The following is a 19,862-nucleotide window of genomic DNA, read 5'->3' as shown; positions in this document are numbered from 1 at the left end:
GGAACCTACTACATCTCCAACAGGTATTGTATCATGATTTGGAGACTGGAAACAGCAGCATAATGATTCATAAATAGCAATGGACTATTTATTTAGTGGTTAATGTGCATTAAATAAGTTTCCCTTGCAATATAAGGTCTAAACAGCCATTTCAAAGGAGCAAAATCCTTTAATACTCTGGACAAGTTCCCAAGTTCTGTTAAATCAATACTATTGTTCGCCTGAAATTTCAGTTGTTGCCAGGTTGTAGCATACAGTGAAACACTAGTTCCCAGCTAAGCAGCCTTTTTTAGCCAGACTGTGCGTCTGAGTGCATAAAAAGGCAACAGATGACCTTGCCATATAGCTATGCTGACCTCTTTTAGTGCTGACGGGTCTGAACTCGCTATCTATGCCACGGCTAGCCTCCTCAAGAGTTCCACCTGCAAGCTGATTTTTGAAGCTGTAGAGCTGATTCTCATTATTAAAAATTTCTGCACTACTGCATATGGGAGGGGCGGAGCTAGCATTAATGAAGCTGTATAGAGGAAGATGAGAGCCATTTCCACAACAGCAGCAGCAGTTTTCTCAACAACAATTGTGAACTTGGCTGCCAGTTCCCCACACATACAGCCCAGTCCATGCTAGTCTTTTTCATGCAGTAGTGTACTTGTGTACAAGATCATGTGGAAGAATATGGCAGGGATTTGACCAAAAAAAAAAAGTTTTATTGAAGGTCTAAAACCAAAGGCTCTGGGGTATGTAACAGCCTTTGCATGCATCATTATCAATAGGAAGCAGAATGCCAAGAGCTGTGATCTATGAAAATGTTAAGTGATCCTTATTTTGCAAAGATAACAGTAAACAGCTAAGTCTTCTAAAACATTTTTTAGAGACCTACTGTATTTTTCGCTCCATTGGACGCAGTTTTCCCCCACCAAAAATTGAGGGGAAATATGTGTGCGTCCTATGGAGCGAATGCAGGCTTGTGCCATAGCTGCGCGCAACCCCTTCGGCAGGGAGAGGCTGCACGGGGCTATGGTTTCTTTAGCTCCACGCAGCCTCTCTCGGCAGGGAGAGGTTGCGTGGGGCTAAAGAGGAAGCCAAAACAGCCAGCGCGATCCATCCCGCTGGCTGCCTTGGCTTGTGACATAGCCGCGCGCAACCCCTCCGGCAGGGAGAGGTTGTGCGCAGCCTGTACACTGCTCTTTGGGGCTGGCGGGGGGGAAAGATTTTTTTTATTGATTTCCCTGTCTAAAAACTAGGCGCGCCCTATGGTCCGGTGCGCCCTATGGTGCGAAAAATATGGTACTTTGTTAAGGTTTATTAAATAATGTTTGGAACAAGAGACGGCAACATTTACTGCACAAATGCATATGAATTAAAGATAAGAGAAAAGCAAGGACCTGCGGTACTCTGCTAAATCGTTTTTTAACAGAATGACTAAACAGGCAAAGTGTGCCGATAATTGCAAAATGCATTCTTGGAAATAGATCTTCTTGAACATTATTGCACATAGCATCATTGTTTCTGAGACTCTTCCTTTACTGACCAATGGAAGAACCTCACGGATGAATTAGCAGATACTAAGTAACATTAGTAGACAGTTAGAAGCAGAGGCCACTTATGCTTCTGAAAACCCGCATCATCTTAATGTTTAAAAAGTTGCATGTGGTAAACCAGTATCATTTTAAACATTAAACCAGAGTGTTTTGACCTGCTCTTGGTGGTGTGTGTCTGAAACAGAAACATGGTTTTACATATACTTGTATATTTTTTTTAACACAGACTGATAGCCAGGAAAATGGATTTGCAATTGCAAATAAATTCTTTTATTTTTGTTGCCTGTAAGTACCCTATCTGAAGTGTATTTTTAGTCCCCTGTGTTCCATTTTTCACAGAATTGGAGAAGTGTGTGTTTTTTTAATTCTCCTTTCTGGAAGTGTGTGTGTGTGTGTGTGTGTGTGTGTGAAGCCTTATCAGTTTCACTGCTGCTGGGAAAACTTAATCTTCCGATCCCTTTCCCCGACACCATTTCTCAGGCTGCTCTATGGAAGGAAGATGGGAGTTCTTTAGTCTTTTCCTTCAAGTGCTTACGTTCAGAGTAATACTTTCATTTGAAAACAAAACACAATCTGACAATCTGTCAGCAAAACTGACAAGCCTTTTCCTCAATCTTGCCAGGGTCACCAAAGGGCCGAGAGGCAGTAAAGGAAAAGTCAGTGCTGCCTGCTAGAAGGAGATCCATGACAATACATCAGAGTCGAGTTGCATGGCAAACTGTAGGAGTTTCTTCTTCTGAACTAACTGGAGGCGACAAGGTGGCATTTAAAGTGGGAAAAGCTTAGTTTGTGAACACTGGTACTGTAATGTACTTTGATTGATGTGGGGAAAGGTTTTCCTGTGTGATCATTAAATCACATGTAAAAGCACCAAATTTCAGCGTCATTGTTTGCTTCGGAGATAAAATATACCATGGGCACAAGTTTCAACAGTTTTCATTAATATAGTATTTCAGGCTCTGGATTTTTATCAAATGCACACAGTGGAATGTCTTGAAAGAGAGGGGCAGGAAGTGCATCTTTCTTTCTTAAGAAACAATAATCATGATTTTTGTGAAATGAACTTGTTCCATAGCATTACTGAAAACCCCATTTTCCCATATTCTGCTGATGTGGGACTCTAATGTTATTCATTATTTATCAATTAAATTTATATTCTGTCGCTTCTTCCAAAGGAGAACAGGGCAGTAAACAACCAAGAGATAAACACAAATAAAAAAAATTAAACGTATTAGAAACATTATAATACAGATGCAGACTGGCAAATATCTCAGCTTATAAGGCTTGCTGAAAGAGGAAGTTTTTCAGTGGATGCCAAAAAGATAGCAAAGACAGTGTCTGGCTAATATTCCAGGGGAGGGTAGTTTGTACGTTACCTGTACAAATGTCAGTGCTGCTTTCTGTAGTAAACATTCAGCATAGCAGATTTCTGCATGCATTTCCTCTATTAAAGATAAAATAAAACAAATTAATACAAAGCTAAAATAGTAGCAATGAATAGTACTAAAGGAATGGTAATAACAAATGTTATCAAATACGTTCCTGCAAATTTTGCCCCATAACTAGAGACTTTTTTAAAAAACAAAAACTAAAGCTCAGCATCTGGGGCATCTGCCCATGGGCACCACCAGAAGCCTTCACAAGTACCATGGTGCCCATGGGCACCAGGTTGGTCACTCTTGGTCAAGATAATAGATATCTCCCATAATTGACATAATTTGATCTGCTACCAGAGGCAGCACTTTTGGAGGAAATAAAAAAAATAATTTTTTCCATACTGAGAGAAGACAGCAAAAAAAGAGAAACCAAAACATTGTGCTTCTTTGAGTCCCAATGTATTAAGCTGCACAGTCTTTCTACAATTCTTTGCCCCCAATACTGTGAAATAGGTTGCTTATAAATTCACAAACATGAGCACTGAGTATATAAGCTTACAGAGAAAACACCCCCACCCCATATTCTTCTTACCTTCATTCAGCTGATCTACGGACTGCTTCGAAACTAAACTGGACAATGATTCTACTACTGTGTTCCTTTTCCTGAATCTACATGAAAGAGAAAGAGACAAACATTTAATTTTAGCTAAAGAAACTGAGTCATTCATCAGACATTTGTGCCATAGCTGGGAGAGAAAAGGAATGCAATCTACAGAACCTTAATACAATAGGCCACAATATTACCCTGGCACCTTGGTTCACAAACTTAATCCATTTTGGAAGTTTGTTCTTAAACTGAAACTGTTCTTAAACCAAGGTGCGCTTTCCCTAATGAGGCCTTCCACCGCCGGTGCCCTTCTACCATTTGGCTTCCATTCTTAGTCCGAGGTAAAGTTGGCAAACCGGGACACTACTTCTGGTTTTGCGGAGTTCGTAAACCGAATCGTTCATAAACAGGGCTGTTCTTAAACCGAGGTACCACTGTATTGCACAAACAACGTCCCATAATTTAGTGTCCAGAAACCAGGGCTCTAACCACTCAGTCATCCAGCCCACCTGTCATAGTAAACATGGGAAGAACTGAGCACCTCCTGCCCCTGGCTCTTGCCCTGGGGATGTAGCTGATTCCCTAGAAGTGCATGAGGCTAATGAAAAGTAAATATTGAACACCAAAGGGTCATTCATGTAGCTTCCATGTGAAATGTTATTTGTGAAATGTTATTTGTCATCTTTGTATCTAGCCATACCTACAAGGTCGTTCTTCAAGGAAACGTATACAGAGAATCAAGGAGAATATCTGAAAATTGCCTCTCTGTTTTATCTGATCACATAACTACCAAAAATCAGTGCAGACTGGCCTCTCTCCTCTATACAAAGAAGGCATTCCAAATGATACTCACATCCCAGATTAATGTGAACTTTTCTAAGATAAATGGTAATTTAATATGCTTGTGTATAAAAGCCTCTTAATTTTTCTTATATAATACAGTTGTTTTAAAGGCTTGGGTCACTTTTTAAAAAAGTAGTTTCAATTAAAAACACACACCATGGTTGTGTATCTAGCACAAATCACACCATTTCCAGGGACCAAGTACATGAAGATGACCCTAACTGCAGACCTTATTCAGATTCTATCCTATGTCTCTGCTACAAAGCCAAAAGATTATATTTATCAGTTTCTTATCAGCAATTCCATCTAACAAAGAATACAGTATGTCACATCTCTAGATAATATTCTGGTCATGCCTAAAGAACCTATTCTTCCAGTCAAATTGAGTAAATCTATGTGATTCTCCCCCCCCCCCTTACTTCCTACAGCAGTCTGAACCAACCTGGACCATGCGATCCTCATTTGAGGCCCTTCTTCATGTGCCTCCTCCATGAGAGGTCTGGAGAGTGGCAACACGAGAATGGGCCTTTTCTGTGGTGCCCCCATTTGTGGCTCAGCTGGTATCTGCATATCTTTAGGCACCAGGCAAAAACATTCGTCTTCTCCCAAGCCTTTGGCTAATTACCAGTGTATTGTTGTCTTTTCATATTGTAAACCAACCCTGTGATCCTTGGATGAAGGGTGGTATAGAAATTTAATAAAGAATATTAATAATAATATTCTGTAGGCAAGCACTGCAGAAGCAGTCAGGAAATCCGTCTTTTTCCAGCACAGGCTCCAAAATAAGTCAATTAATCTAGCCCCAAACCAAACCTCTTAGTGTGAATACATGACTTCTGTTTTTTAATTTAGCAAAAGGTGCTGGACTTTGGAATTTTAATGATTTGCTCATTACTTCAAGTGGAAAACTGGTACAAGGCTCTGAAAGAGACTTGAGTGAAATGGTAACTTGTACAAAGCTATGAAAGTCATCAGAGGCTGTGTGAATATACATATATATATATACACACATACATAAATACATACATACATACATAGTGGACTCTGGCTGCCATTGAGACTGCAAACATCCTCTGACATCACAAATGACTCAGGCTCCAATTCGAACCGCACTTACCTGGGAGTAAGCCCCACTGAATTCAACAGGACTTACATTTGAGTAAGCATGGTTAGGATTAAGCTCTTCTTTCCAAGACTAACTACACACCCATTTTAAATGTTAGGCTGACACTATGGCTACTACCACAATTCCAAACTATATAATGCATATCCAACAGTTATCCAGTTAAGTTATTCCCAGATTCACCAAAATGAATTGAATTTAGTCACGCCCATGGATTTCAATGGGCTTACTGCAAGCAGGAATAACTTTGGATATCTTCTGATTGAGTACTGCTCTAGTAATGCTAAATGACAATGACCAGGATCATATTCTCTATTGAGTAAGTGCATATCAAAATTACAAAAAAGTAACTTTTCTCAACATCTCTTTTCATTACTAGTTTTTTCCTGTTGCTTGCTAAGAAAAAACGTACACATGATTTTGCACAACCCTCCGATACCTAGCATTCAACAAATAAAAAATTATTCATGCTTACTTTTGGCAAGTTTGTAGAGCTTCTTTCATTGTTGCGATTCCCATTTGGATATCCTGTTGCTCAAAGGTCATAGCAGCCTGCATAACTAAAATAGTACTATACCCTAGGGCATGGTACATGCTACCTTTAGACCTGTTTTGAAAAATAAAATAAAATGGGCATTTCAATCAAAATGGTAGTTCCACTAAAAAAATTAGTATTCTTCAAACACAAAATTACATGTTTCATAAAAGTAACTTTTAAATGCTATACATCTTTCAATGTATTCTGCACATAAGATGATTTCCCTCAAATCTCTTCTATAATTATGCTTATTCTGCAACCTAGTTCCGTTCTGATAAAATTACAAATGGGTCTGCACATTTTTCCTCTTCAAGTTAACATGCGCAATGGCTCTTATTACACCTCAAATTTTGAACTGCCCAAAAATAGGTCACTTTAGAGGGTTTAAAGAAATACTTGCAGAAGACTTGCTTTGGGGAGGGGAACAGAGCTAGAAATAATGAAAGCTACTCTGTTCAGATGCCTTAATCTCCAGCAAACAGATGGCATGCCTTATAGCATCTCCCTGTACTGCTTCTAGCAAACAAAATAACCTCACCAGGGACGAAGCAATTCCAGAGCTTCCGAGAATTTGTTGTTCAGAAATAAGTTCAGTGCCATCGTGCACTCTTCCAGAGAACACTTCAGATCCATCTTGGTGGCCCTAATGGAAGGATTGGGAGAATAGAATAGTTAGAATTTTGCACTATGCCTAAGTGACATTGCATTCAAACTAGCAGACAAATGCCATGGTACAGCTCAATTGCTGGAAATTACTCAGGTTTTTTAAATACCAAAGTAAATGGACTTTCCACACTGCTGCTGAAACTTGTTCATAACCTCTTTTGGCAAACTGAAAACTCAAACCAACAGAAAACATACGGGATAGTCTTCATTATCTACTTTCTAAATTAAAAGACGCCTGTTTCTTGGGGAAAAAGTGGTAACAAACCTAGACAGCATCTTAAAAAGCAGATACATCATCTTGCCAACAAAGGTCCGTACTGTATAGTTAAAGCTATGGTTTTCCCAGTAGTGATGTATCTAAGTGAGAGCTGGACCATAAAGAAGGCTGATAGCCAAAGAATTGATGCTTTTGAATTATGGTGCAGGAGGAGACTCTTGAGAGTCCCGTGGACTGCAAGAAGATCAAACCTATCTATTCTGAAAGAAATCAGCCCTGAGTACTCACTGGAAGGACATATCCTGAAGCTGAGGCTCCAAGACTTTGGCCACCTCATGAGAAGAGAAGACTCCCTGGAAAAGACCCTGATGTTGGGAAAGATGGAGGGCACAAGGAGAAGGGGACGACAGAGGACGAGATGGTTGGACAGTGTTCTCGAAGCATGAGTTTGACCAAACTGCGGGAGGCAGTGGAAGACAGGAGTGCCTGGTGTGATCTGGTCCATGGGGTCACAGACAGTTGGACACAACTAAACGACTAAACAACAACAACAACAACAATAGTATTGCTAGTGCTACTCTGTAAATCATTAGTATATTTACATTGCGGGGGGGGGGGGTACTGTGGTTGAGAAAGCATGGTTTACATCATCCCTACAAAGTACCCCAGCTTTGCTACACTAAGACTGCCACAGCGTTGGAAAGTGGGGGGGGGGGGGAGTTGAGAGGGAATAATGACAACTCTGTGATGTATTTATTTATCAGATTTATCAACTGTTTTACAGCCAAAGCAATCAATGCAGTAAGATAAAATACAAAAGATGCCTATTCTAAAAACAATAATTATACAACTGGTATTCTTTGAAATGGGTCACACTCCAGGGAAAGCCTTCTTAAACAAAAAGTAGCTGCCTAAACATCAGTACGTTAGGTGCCAGGTTAACCACATGGTTAACTGATTAGAGAGGGCTGGTGATGCAGTGGAACCCAATGGTTTGGTTGGTCCATGGCCCGAGGACACTGAACTGCTTAAGCTGTTATTGCAAAATACAGTTCAGCGGCTTACCACACATTGCAACAAAAAACCCCAAGGTTCCCAGTTCAAGCCCTGGCGGTAGGGTACCCTAGAGTATGTTTGTAAAATCCGCTTTTCTCTTGATATATGCCCAAAGCTGTATATGCCCAAGGCAGAGTGTTAATATGCATATGGATTGCATAGATCCATTTTTTCCAGGTGCATTTCTGTGCATGTTTGTCCACAGGACAAACTTTCAACTGAACTCTATCTCATTGTTTCCCATCCACACTAATGATAGCTGCTTGAGAGGATGTACCTGCACTTTGTTTTGATCCAAGAGCTGCGTTGAAACCTTCTGAAAGTGCAAAAAGCAGGGTGGATAAGTTCGGATCAGCACATGAGTCTGGTTGGCATGGATGAGGTCAGGCCATATTGAAATTCACAAAGACTGGATTTCTCAAGCATGCCTACATAAAAGTAGTACTACTTTGGCACTTCCTTTAGTGATGATTTGGTTCTTTGCGGAAACCCTGCCTAGCCCTTATCACCCTGAAGCAGTCAGTAGGTGGTAGTAATAATCATACAATCACAACAATATATCTTCAGTACACCAATTAAATATACAGTACACCAATTAAGAAAAAAAATCACTTTTTTGTTAACAAGTCAATAAAATATATAAAAAATACAAAAAGCAAAAGGAAAGGATTAAAATAAGCATCCATAGAGAATTTTGGTGGCATAAAAGCATTTAATTGGGTAGAGTTTCAGCCAACACAAATGCTCTGAGAACTGAGCAGGAGGTATCTCCATGATAAATTGTGCTCTGTTTTTCGTTGCAAAACTTTTGCTTGAGATTGTTCCCAAATTGCCTCCTTTCTATTTTGCCAGGAGGAGAAAAACCAAACCTTTTAAACTATTCTTTCAAAATACTGTAGCCATCCTGTTGGGACCTGCACATGCCTTGAGACCAAGTACTCCTGTGTCTTAAAAGTAAATATTGTAATTGATGTAAAACAACAACAACAACAACCACCACCACTAATGCAACTTTATACTAATGAACAGCTGGAGCTGGGAAGAAAGTACTTACAGCTGAGCTCATTTTAAAATTGAGAGTGGGGGTGGGGAAATCCTGTTACCCTACATAGAAGTCAACACAATCTGGCCTGATGTTTTTGGTACCAAGACTGCGTCATTCAAATGCTGGCCCAGATCCAGACACCTTATTAAGGCCAAATGATCCTTTTTCTATGGCTTCCTGCAAGTTCACAGTAATTCATATTAAGTTTACTATAACTCAATCTTATTGTAGTGAATCACCTTCTAAATTTGCTGCAAAGTCATTTCAGGCTTATCCCCCCCCCCCCCCCCGATGGCATTACAAATAAACAGCTATACTAAAACTAAACACCAAAGTCACCAGATAACGGAAGCTATTAGTTCCCTGAGAATCAAAATAAATATCATACATGATAGATAGCTCCGATTTATTTTTTTAATGGTGTGACAATTACAGCCATTCATCCAGCTATACACACCTTGCAGTATTCTGCAACCTATAAGATTGGCATCAGCAGAAATACAATGATAACTGCTAGAAATAAGCTATGAATGGAAAGGAAAACCAATCGCTTCTGAAATAATTCTGAATTTTAATCTCTCCCACAAAAGAGTTCACAGATATGCTGAACTTGCTTTTTTTACAGAATGCAATAAATTTTTATTAAGACAACCTCATAAAGCAATTTCCCCACAAAATTATTGTAATTATACCCTGACTTTTGCCATCGATTGTAGTAACCACTTAGCATAGATAAGACATGATATACTCACAGAATTAAATGAGTAGATAACTTTAGATGAATAACTGCAATTGCTACAGAAAGATAAGCCTCTCTCAGGCACGTTTTGTTTCCGTCAAGAGCCAGACAAGGCAGCAAAAAACACCTAGATAATATCCCATTTCCTCTGTTTTATTCCTCAATACTCATGAGGCTCTTATTAATTAGTTATCAGGCAGAAAAAAGATATAAAAGTTCACACAGAAGCAGCTGTCATCTCAGGAGCCCTCCATATTGCAATTTAAAAAGAAATGTCAGTTGAAATAGCTGCAGCTACAGCAATGCTGCTAGATGATGCCTCTGCAGGAAGAGGATGCTGGGAGATTTTCCCAATCTATGCTGCAGCCTAATTCTAATCCATCACTGCCTAACTACAAAGGGGGAAATGAAGACCAAATGCAACTCAGTGATTTGTGTTTGAAGGATGAAAAATATTTTTGTGCTCCAGATTTCTGTGCTCCAGTTAACATTAAATGTTTTAAATCTGATGAAAAGGAGAACCAGGCTATTTTATGCCGCATTTAAACAGAACAGAGCGCTAGAAACAACAGAGCTATTTAATAATTCATTGCCTGTTCTAAAAATAGTATAGCAAGAAGTATAGAATGGTAGTTATTTACTGGAGATTCAGTCTGTTATACTTTATGTTTGAATTTCTCTTAAGTAGGTGTTAAGTATGATCCATGATAGTGAGTTGGATAACTATATAGCATGCAATACAACAGATATCTAAGGAGAAATGTTAGAGAGGGCATGGAAACTCTAAGAAGCCAACAGTATGAAATATTCTTCCACTGATCATAGAATCATAGAATTGCAAAGTTGGAAGGGACCCCAAGAGTCCAGCCCAATCCCCTTCAATGCAGGAATCTCTCACTCAGAATGGGGCTCAAACCCTGGGATTAAGAGCTTCATGCTCTCCTAAGAAACTACAGAGAGAGCAAGTGAGCTTTCTAGAAGTCTTCACAAGCCATGTTAAGTCATGGGTAGGCAAACTAAGGCCCAGGGGCCGGATCCAGCCCAATTGCCTTCTAAATCCGGCCCACGGACGGTCTGGGAATCAGCGTGTTTTTACATGAGTAGAATGTGTCCTTTTATTTAAAATGCATCTCCGGGTTATTTGTGGGGCATAGGAATTTGTTCATTCCCCCCCCCAAAAAAAAAACATAGTCCGGCCCCCCACAAAGTCTGAGGGACAGTGGACCAGCCCCCTGCTGAAAAAAGTATGCTGACCCCAGTGTTAAGTATTTGGTTCAAGTGCTATGAAGCTCCAGATTCTTCAGCTGCATTACAAGCATTTTAGGTTCTCGCGTGGTTGTGTCCAAAAATGTGCTCTCTTCAAAGATGTGCAGATGCATCTTGGCTTTTCTTTCCAGACTATTTGGTAGTGCCCCAAATCTGTAAACCCGTGTTGCAGTTGCATCCCACTCCACAACAGTAGCAAGTTATGGTGGTGGCACCACATTGGCAGTCATGGTGGAAAAAGGAGTGGCAAGTAATGAATGGGAAAAATTGTGATGGAGCTAGATTTTCCCTGCAATGCAAGGGGTTGGACTAGATGACCCTTCCAACTCTAAAATTCTATGATTCTAGATTTGCTGGTTGGGGCTGGAAGAGAGATTAGAGCAAGAAAGGAAAGTCTGGCAGAGAAGGAATGTGCTAAGAAGAAGAAGCGAAGCCAAAGTCTCTCTGTGTGAGCTTCACTCTTGCTGACCAGAATAACATGTCTTCTAGGCAGAGGAGTGATGTGACCAAGAAAGGGATATCCAATAGCAGGATCACTGTGTGGGTGGAAGGAAAATCCCAATAACAGCATTTGTTGGAGCACTTACTGAAAGTGGCCTCCACCAAAGCAAATCTGGCAGCCTTGAAACACTTTACGAAGGTGGAGGGCTGAGCCCAGTTGTCCTCCCAGGGGCCATTGCTACTAAGGGTTAAGTGGTTGCTATAAAAAGTAAGCAAGCAGCAAGTAAGGGTGGCATTACAAAACATGCCCTTTGTTGTGACATCTTCAAAGCTTTTGCCTAGTCTCAGACTCCTGATCCTGTGCTTGAACTCTCTAGCCAGGGCTGGCCCAACCATGAGGCAAGGTGAGGAGACCGCTTCAGGCAGCAGGATCCACCGGACAGGCAGATTCTGATGCCAATCACAGGGTGATTTACAACATGGAACACAAATGTCAAATGTGTACACACAACATAAAAATATAAATATAAAAATCAAAGCAGTTATATAAATGCAGTTACAATATTAAGAAATACATGGGTTCTTTTCACTTTTCTTTATGATGTCTGCAGCTTATGCATGTGGTTAGACAAACTGCAGCACATCCAGGTCTCCCATAAGCACGAACATTTATTAATATAAATCCAAGCACAGAAAAGCTAAACACACACTCACAGAACCTGAGTACTAGCAAAAACAACTTGGCTTATCAAATACTTTAACCAGTAATGGAACAGTACTCCACATTCTTGATGGCATTTTAATTTTGTACACCTTAATATGGATTCCTTTATCAAGAGATAATAGTGAAAACTTTAACCACAGTTTTGAGATTAAAAGGCTAACCTTTCTTAAACACTTCTGGCTTCTATCTCTGCAATAATACCACACAGAGCAGCTTGGGTAGGATCAAGGATTAAGAATATCCAACTTCAGTATGAGGAAAGGAGAGGGAGAGGGAAAGGCACTTCTAATGTTTCTTCATACCTGCACTTTGTGATTTTACAAGAAGTTCTATTTTTTTAAAAAAAATATATTTATGATATATCTTTATTTCTACTTAATGTATAGATGCAATAAAAAACAATTCAAAGCCACTGATATTGAAATTTTTAATGCTGAATAGTTAGCATCTTATGGCACCTTTTCCATGCATGAAGTGCCTCAAATACACTCTCAATAATCCTTACAACCAGTAGCAGTGGGTGGAGCAGTTGGGGCTGTGTTGCTACCCTGACTTACTAACACTGCATGTCCCTGCTGTTTATTGAAAGGGGAAGGGACAAGACTCCAAGAGCTCAGTGTAGTGTCGACATAGCCAATTCTGCCACTGTGCCTGCACCATAATCTCAGTGAAGTAGCATCAAAGCATGGTGTTGGGAAGTGAGGTGCCCCTCCACCCACAACACCCTGCCGCTGCTTACAACCAGTGCCAGATTTACTTATAAGCTAAACAAGCTATAGCTTAGGGCCCCACTGTCTTGGGGGCCCACTAATCTTTCCCATGCAACAGTCACCCAGCTGAGTCATCCAGTCTGAGATCAGCTGAGATCAGCATTATCCCCATGCTGTAAGAACAGTGGTTTGCTTAAGGTCACCTATTACATTTATGCCTGAGAAGAGACTGGATCCAGGGACTTTGCCTACAGGTGTCCATCATACATACAGAATTGCAACTTAGGCCACAGCCTTTTCCTCATTTACCTGGGAGGAAGTAAGCCACATTGAATTCAAAAGGGTGTCCTCCCAGGTAAATGAGGAAAAGGCTGTGGCCTAAGTTGCAATTCTGTATGTATGATGTTGATAAATGTGTTCCCTCAAGGGTTCCTGATAGTAATGATGGAAGAACCTACCATGCAGGCAGCCACAGTGCTGGAAAAAGCCTGAGTCTACCCTCAACCAACTTGAAGTTTATCTACAGCCATTATGCTCTCCTTACTCTTTCCTTGCTAATGCAGGACCTTAGCAATAGGTGGGGTCAAAATATTTCACTTTTGACTACAAGCTGCGAAAAGCAGGTGGGACTTATATGCACATGGACACCTGCAGATCAGCTGGAAAACACTATCTTATGCAGTTCAGATGGTGTAGGTAAGACTCACCAAGGTCAATGGGGCAATTTGAGTAAATTTGCATAGTTGTATAAGTATGGCAGAACAACTCGTCAAGCCTGAGATCTTTAACAAACATATTGTTCCAAAAGACCTTTCTGCACTAATTAGACAGACACATCCTAGCAATGATGACATTATTTTCACAGTGTTTATTTGATCGCCATATTGGCTATGATGCGTAAGGAAATCTGATATTGTAGCTGACAGCACTGCGCTCACAGTTATTTTGCTGTATTGGATAAGCATGCAGCAAGCATGAGCAGCAGACAGTTCATGTGCGTTTCAAAAAAGTGAACAGTAACAAATGTGCCCTTTAGATGAACTACCAAATAAACGAGGCCACACAGCTGAATGGGATAAAATCGGGCTACACCTTTAGTGACTACAGATGAAGTGGTTTGGCATAGGCACTGGGTAAGCATTTATTTCCGGCCCGTCTGCTAGAAATGACATCAGGGTCAACCCAGCAGCGGGGATTCCTATGACTTAGATCAAATAGGAGGATCCCCACAGGGACTGCCGCCTCTAAGAGCGCTGAGGCCCAAGCCTCCGCAAGGGCAAATGGACAGAAGCAACTCCATCATGAATCCCTTTAAGGGGATAACCTGTTTCTGGAGGGGAAAGCGAGAGTACAACAACCCTTCCAACCAAAACTAAGGTTAAAAAGGTAAAGGGACCCCTGACCATTAGGTCCAGTCGTGACCGACTCTGGGGTTGCGGCGCTCATCTCACTTCATTGGCCGAGGGAGCCGGCGTACAGCTTCCGGGTCATGTGGCCAGCATGACTAAGCCGCTTCTGGCGAACCAGAGCAGCGCACGGAAATGCTGTTTACCTTCCCGCCGGAGCAGTACCTATTTATCTACTTGCACTTTGACGTGTTTTCGAACTGCTAGGTTGGCAGGAGCAGGGCCCGAGCAACGGGAGCTCACCCCATCGTGGTGATTTGAACCACGACCTTCTGATCAGCAAGTCCTAGGCTCTGTGGTTTAACCCACAGCGCCACCCGCGTCCCTTAAAACTAAGGTTACCCAGTGCCTAAACTGCCGAAGTTGTGATGATTGCTACAAGGTAAGCAAAACCTCCAGGGCATAGCCAATTCACCTGATAGGCAAATTCCTATTCAGCCCCCAAAATACAGTGACCACTGCAGCCATAGCAAAGTCAATTCAATGAGTAAGTGCAAAATTACAGGAGTGGGTGTCGGGGGCTGGCGTAGGCTGTTTTAAACCCCCTGGGAGCGGACCTGAGGGGAGCCTGATTGTTCCCTCAGGCCCGCCCCTGGAGAGCCCCACCCTCCGTGCCATCCTGCCATTGGCCAATTCGGCAGGCTGATGTGGAGCAGGATTTCAAGCCAGGAGTGTGAGCCAAAGCTTGCGCTCCGGCAAGGATCAGACCCAAACACACAGCCCTGCATCATTGGCGGGAGGGAGGTGTTGGCCATCCCACAAAGCCGCCACACCCCTAAAAGGGGGTGAGCAGACCTATGGACACGGGTGACTTATATAAAGTGGGTGACTTTATAAAGTGACTTTTGTTCTCTCTTCTCTGAACCACAAGCTGAGATGAAAAGAGACTGGGACCGTGCTGAGAAGCCCTAAGTTAAAAGTCGTTACAATAATAAGCTGACGAAATAGGGAAGAAGCAGTAGGTTAACTACATTCTGCAGATACAGAAGGAAACAAGTAGCAGGAACATGAGGAGTTACGGAGAAGCAGTGTTGGAAGTAGGTGATGTTAAGAAGAGCAGAAAGGATAACACTACATTTAATTTAAATGTATACTTCTCACTTCCACCTTTCTTCCCAGCATCTCTATTAGGAGAATGAGGTTTTTAAAAAATCATACTTACACGGGGATGTTTTCAAAGGCATCCTCAAAGCTTTCCTGCAAATTAGTAAGGATAAATTGTTAGTAAGCTGAAATTGGTTACACTACATTTCAAACTCTTGTTGGCCCGAGCTGACATTCAGTTTGTGTAAACAGACTCATTCAGAACCAGCTGAACACCAATTCACTGGATCTGGGAACTATACAGTGGTACCTCGGTTTATGAACTTAATCCATTCTGGAAGTCCGTTCTTAAACTGTAACTGTTCTTAGTCGCTTTCCCTAATGAGGACTCCCCCCCGCCAGTGCCCTTTCACTGTTTGGATTCTGTTCTTAGACCAAGGTAAAGTTCGCAAAATGGATCACTATTTCCGGTTTTGTGGAGTTCATAAAACGAATCGTTCTTAAACAAGACTGTTCTTAAACCAAGGTACCACTATATATGCCGTATTTTTCGCTCCATAGGACGCACTTTCTCCCCCCCCCCCAAAAAAAAAGTAAGGGGAAATGTCTGTGCGTCCTATGGAGCGAAGCCAGCAAGACCCGCTGCTGCTGACATGCTCTGCGCAGCTCTTCCGGCTCATTGTAAAGCCAGCAAGAGCCACTGCTGCTGACCTGAGCCGGGGAAGAGGGAGGGAAGGGGATTCCGTCCGTCCGTGTAAGCGGCTCCTCTCCCACTTTCCTGCTTCAAAGCAATTACGGAGGAGGGAAGGAAAGGAGCCATGGATCCTCTGCTAGCGAAGGAGGCGGATTCCCTCCTCCTGGGCTCCCTTTGAAGTAGCAAAGTGGGAGGGGAGCAGCTTACACTCGTGTATGCTCCCCTCCCACTTTGCTGCTTCAAAGTGGAGGGAATCCACTGCAGTTGCGAGCAGAGGATCCATGGCTCTGCTTCCTTACCTCCTCCATGGCTTGCTTCGAAGCAGGGTGTGGGGGTGCAGGGGGGGGGGAAGAGGGCAGGAAAGAGATGCCGGGCAGGAAGACACAACCATACTTTGACCACTGGAAAGTCCACCTCAGCCTCCCCAGATTTCCACTGAGAAGGCCAGGCTAATCTCGATGGCCATAAATCAGGCTCAGCATTATTAACTGGACTTAGATAAGCCATGGTTCCCCTTCCTACCCTCCTCTGAGGCTCGCTTTAAAGCAGCAAAGCGGACAGGAGCCGCTTTAAATAGTTTAGTGCAACATTTGATTCAGAATATTTTTTTCCATGTTTTCCTCCTCTAAAAACTAGGTGCGCCCTATGGTCAGGTGCGCCCTATGGGGCGAAAAATACGGTAGTTTATTGGGTTTCGCCCAGACCATTCCTATATCCAGGCACTAGCTCAGCACCTTCACAGCCATGCCAGACTCAGATGACAAAGAGAAATGTAGAGCTGAGTGTCTTTGGCATACTGATCAGTGTTTGAAACGCCCACTGTTTTAGGCGCATTTTACAACAGGGAATTTCATTAGCACAAGTAGTTTCTGAGATCTGGGTGCAGCACTGCACCTAAGATTTCAGATTGAAACTGCAGAGTGGAAGGAAAGGAGGACCTTTTTCTGCCTCCCCACTTCCAGCTACTCTCTGAAGACTGGAGAAGGGATCCTCTTAAGAATATTAGGGTGGTGGGCAGGGGAAGGACTAGACCATGTGAAAAATGAACATAATATTTTAGATGCGGTTCATTCATTTTCAGCTTTGTATTCTTGTTATAAAAAACTACAACTAGACATTCCATTAATGCACCCATAACCTAGGTTTAAGCTGCCATTTAGCTCCTAGCTTTCATATCTCAGTTTCTAACACTGATACCGATGGTTCTCTTAAAAAAAAGCCACAAACGTGCATCAGATCTGTGGATCTTATTTATCCCCTAATTGACAGAATGGACAAGAGCGGGTGACACACAACAACAGCCAGTTATTAGCACTCTTGCAAATTATTAAACCATTTTAACTTGAATTTCAGAAGGTTTGTACACATAGCAGTCAGCTTATAAATGTATTGATGGTCTTAAGACTAGAGACACTTAGATTTAATACTGCTTCATAAAAAAGACCAAGCTGGGGACACACAAGTAATCTGGGATTTGTTTGCTTTTGTATTTAAAGGCAGAATAGGATAATGCATTGCTATGTTACCTAGACTGCATTTCACCTCTTATGAACTTAGATCAGATGCTCTAAAAAAAGAGGAGCAATTCTAAGAACTTGACTAACAGGACAATCTGTTACAGATACCATCCCCTGGTGTGCCAACAATTGGATGAGTGTGTCACATAAGGGCAACATACAGTTCATTCATTTGGCATGTCTTTGTTGTTAAATCAGGGCACAATTTTCCCTTCCAAGGACAGAAATGTAAGAATATATGTTTACAACAATGGGTAATAAAGTTTTATGGCAACATTACTTAAACATGTTTAAGTAATGTTTATGTTCGGGTATTTTTGTTATTTTTTAATTAATTGATTGATTAATTGATTAATTATTATTTGGGGAGGTATTTTTATTAATTTTTTGTTGTACATCTCTTCAAGCCTTTTGTTGCAAATTCATGATTTTAACTAACTAACTAAACAGTGAGTAGGGACAAGTGATGTAACTCGTGATGTTTTCTCACTTTTCATTTTTTGCCAATTACTGAGCCCAAGTTGTTTCACAGCTCATTCTCTTTTGATTCTCTTTCATCAAATTTCATAATTGCTTTCAAAAATTATGTGTGTTATGCAACATGTATTTGGGCCACATAACTGATAACATATTTTGATTTGTGTAATTTTACTACAGACATACAATGTATGTGCATTTGGAAAGGATATGACTTGCATTAAGTGACAGTAATGTAGCAGGATTGATTATTACAAAAAAAAAAGGCCGTCCCCCCCATTTTATTTCTTTTTGAAAATAATATGAACCAACGCAGCATAATCCAACAAACATTCATGGAATCTTGCTCAATGTGTACACAAAATAGCAAATTTTGTAATATTTCATAGGCAATTTTGAAAAATACAAACATCATTCACATCCCTAGTAGGAACACACCATTGGGTCACAAGAAATTATCGACACTGGCTACCAAGTAGCTGGCAGTAGAATTCTAAACTTGGCAAGCTCTCTATATGCAAACTAGGTACCAGTTACTGCTATATGATTAAAGTAGATACATAGGGATTTATGTTTGCTGTGTTGAGACTGCATATTTATTCAACATTGTATTCAATATTGGGCAGGAATGTTCAAGAAGGATAATGAAAACTAGAAGAGGTTTCATAGAGAGTTACAAGGATGCTTTTAAAAAAGACCCAAGTGGCAGTTTAAAGAATAAACTAATTTATTGTGTCATGAACTTTTGTTGCCAGGAGACTATCAGATACAGCATGGGGTGCAGGGATAGTTTTGGGCAGGAAATTAGCATAGAGACATAGCTACGTTCCATCAAATAGCGTGTTCAGTTTATGCACACTTTTTTAAAAGCAGTATTATTAACAAAAATTAATTCTTCTTGGCCCTAAAACACTCCAAATACAACTTTCAGGGTTTATGTTTCCCTCCCTGGGCTACACCTGCAGCCTTCAGGGCTATTGCTCACCAAGTCCGGGAATCTCTGCTGCAACGAGCTTCCTTGAAAAACTTCATCCACCCCTGCACCAAGCAGGATATTGAACTACTTTCTAAAGGTGCATTGTCACAAGATCTAATGGAAGAACGGAAGCAAATGATTCATTTCCAATTACTGGGGTTGAACTATTCTTCCTGATAAGGTGGGGAAATTAGCAAGAGTTCTAGTTGTGTAACTTATTCAAACCACAGTTCCATCATCCTATGATGAAACAGCGTATTAAATTTTTAAAACTGGGTCTGTAAATGTGTTTATCTGATGTTATTTTAAACACAAAGTATTGTTTTTATGAGAATACTCATATCCTGCCTTTCAAGAAAAGCTCTCAGTATTATCAGTGGGGTATACATAACAAAACTGGGCAACAATTAAAAAATATCCTAATGCTTTTGCTAGAGTGTCATGCACACCTTTGAGTCTTATTGGCTTTACTGTGAATTCTTTACTGAGATAGATCTCTGAATTCTCAGCAGAAGAGACTCTGGGAAATGTAGAGGCAACGATGATGTATGAAGTTCTCTATCTACATGGCCTCACCATGCCCATGGCAGGAATACCCACTCAGTCCTGAGGGTATGCTGACACCATATCTGGCTAAAACGATACATGTCCAAAGGAGACAGTAGGCATTTCTTGGTATCCTCTTAATGGGCTGGCAGCATCATCTTAACGTGCCATTTACAAAAATATGCCTAGGTCTAACAAAGAGTTGGCTACCATGGAGAGTCCATACAGTCCATAATGATGGATTCTTTCTTGAAGCAGAAACAAAATCATACAATAGGATTTTTAAAATCTACTTGTACTAACAGTGAAC

At 41.1% G+C, this 19,862-nt stretch overlaps 1 protein-coding gene and 1 long non-coding RNA gene across 5 annotated transcripts in view; both read right to left on the bottom strand.

Moving 5' to 3' along the window:
* Nucleotides 1–19,862, bottom strand: part of LOC310753125 — a 347,922-nt gene that overhangs the window by 308,066 nt on the left and 19,994 nt on the right. The window lies entirely within an intron of this gene.
* The window catches only part of TTC39B (tetratricopeptide repeat domain 39B), a 57,881-nt gene that overhangs the window by 22,247 nt on the left and 15,772 nt on the right, over nt 1–19,862 (bottom strand). For 2 of the 4 annotated variants that reach the window (XR_014543001.1, XM_083593461.1), the window contains exons 2-6: nt 15,461–15,495; nt 6,567–6,671; nt 5,966–6,097; nt 3,510–3,586; nt 2,918–2,985 (exon numbers count right to left, since the gene is read on the bottom strand). Coding sequence is in view for 3 of the 4 variants with exons in the window: in XM_083593461.1 (XP_083449587.1) it covers nt 2,918–2,985; nt 3,510–3,586; nt 5,966–6,097; nt 6,567–6,671; nt 15,461–15,495 (417 nt within the window). In the remaining variant the exon portion in view is untranslated. Of the gene's footprint in view, nt 1–2,917; nt 2,986–3,509; nt 3,587–5,965; nt 6,098–6,566; nt 6,672–9,764; nt 10,055–15,460; nt 15,496–19,862 lie in introns of those variants that run through there. The other 2 variants (XM_083593463.1, XM_083593462.1) reach the window with 2 other exon arrangements.

Source organism: Podarcis filfolensis (assembly GCF_964270895.1).
Source record: "Podarcis filfolensis genome assembly, chromosome: 17".
NCBI classification, from domain to species: domain Eukaryota; kingdom Metazoa; phylum Chordata; class Lepidosauria; order Squamata; family Lacertidae; genus Podarcis; species Podarcis filfolensis.
The sequence above is the reverse complement of the archived record's forward strand: the minus strand, read 5'-3'. Positions and strand labels throughout refer to the sequence as shown.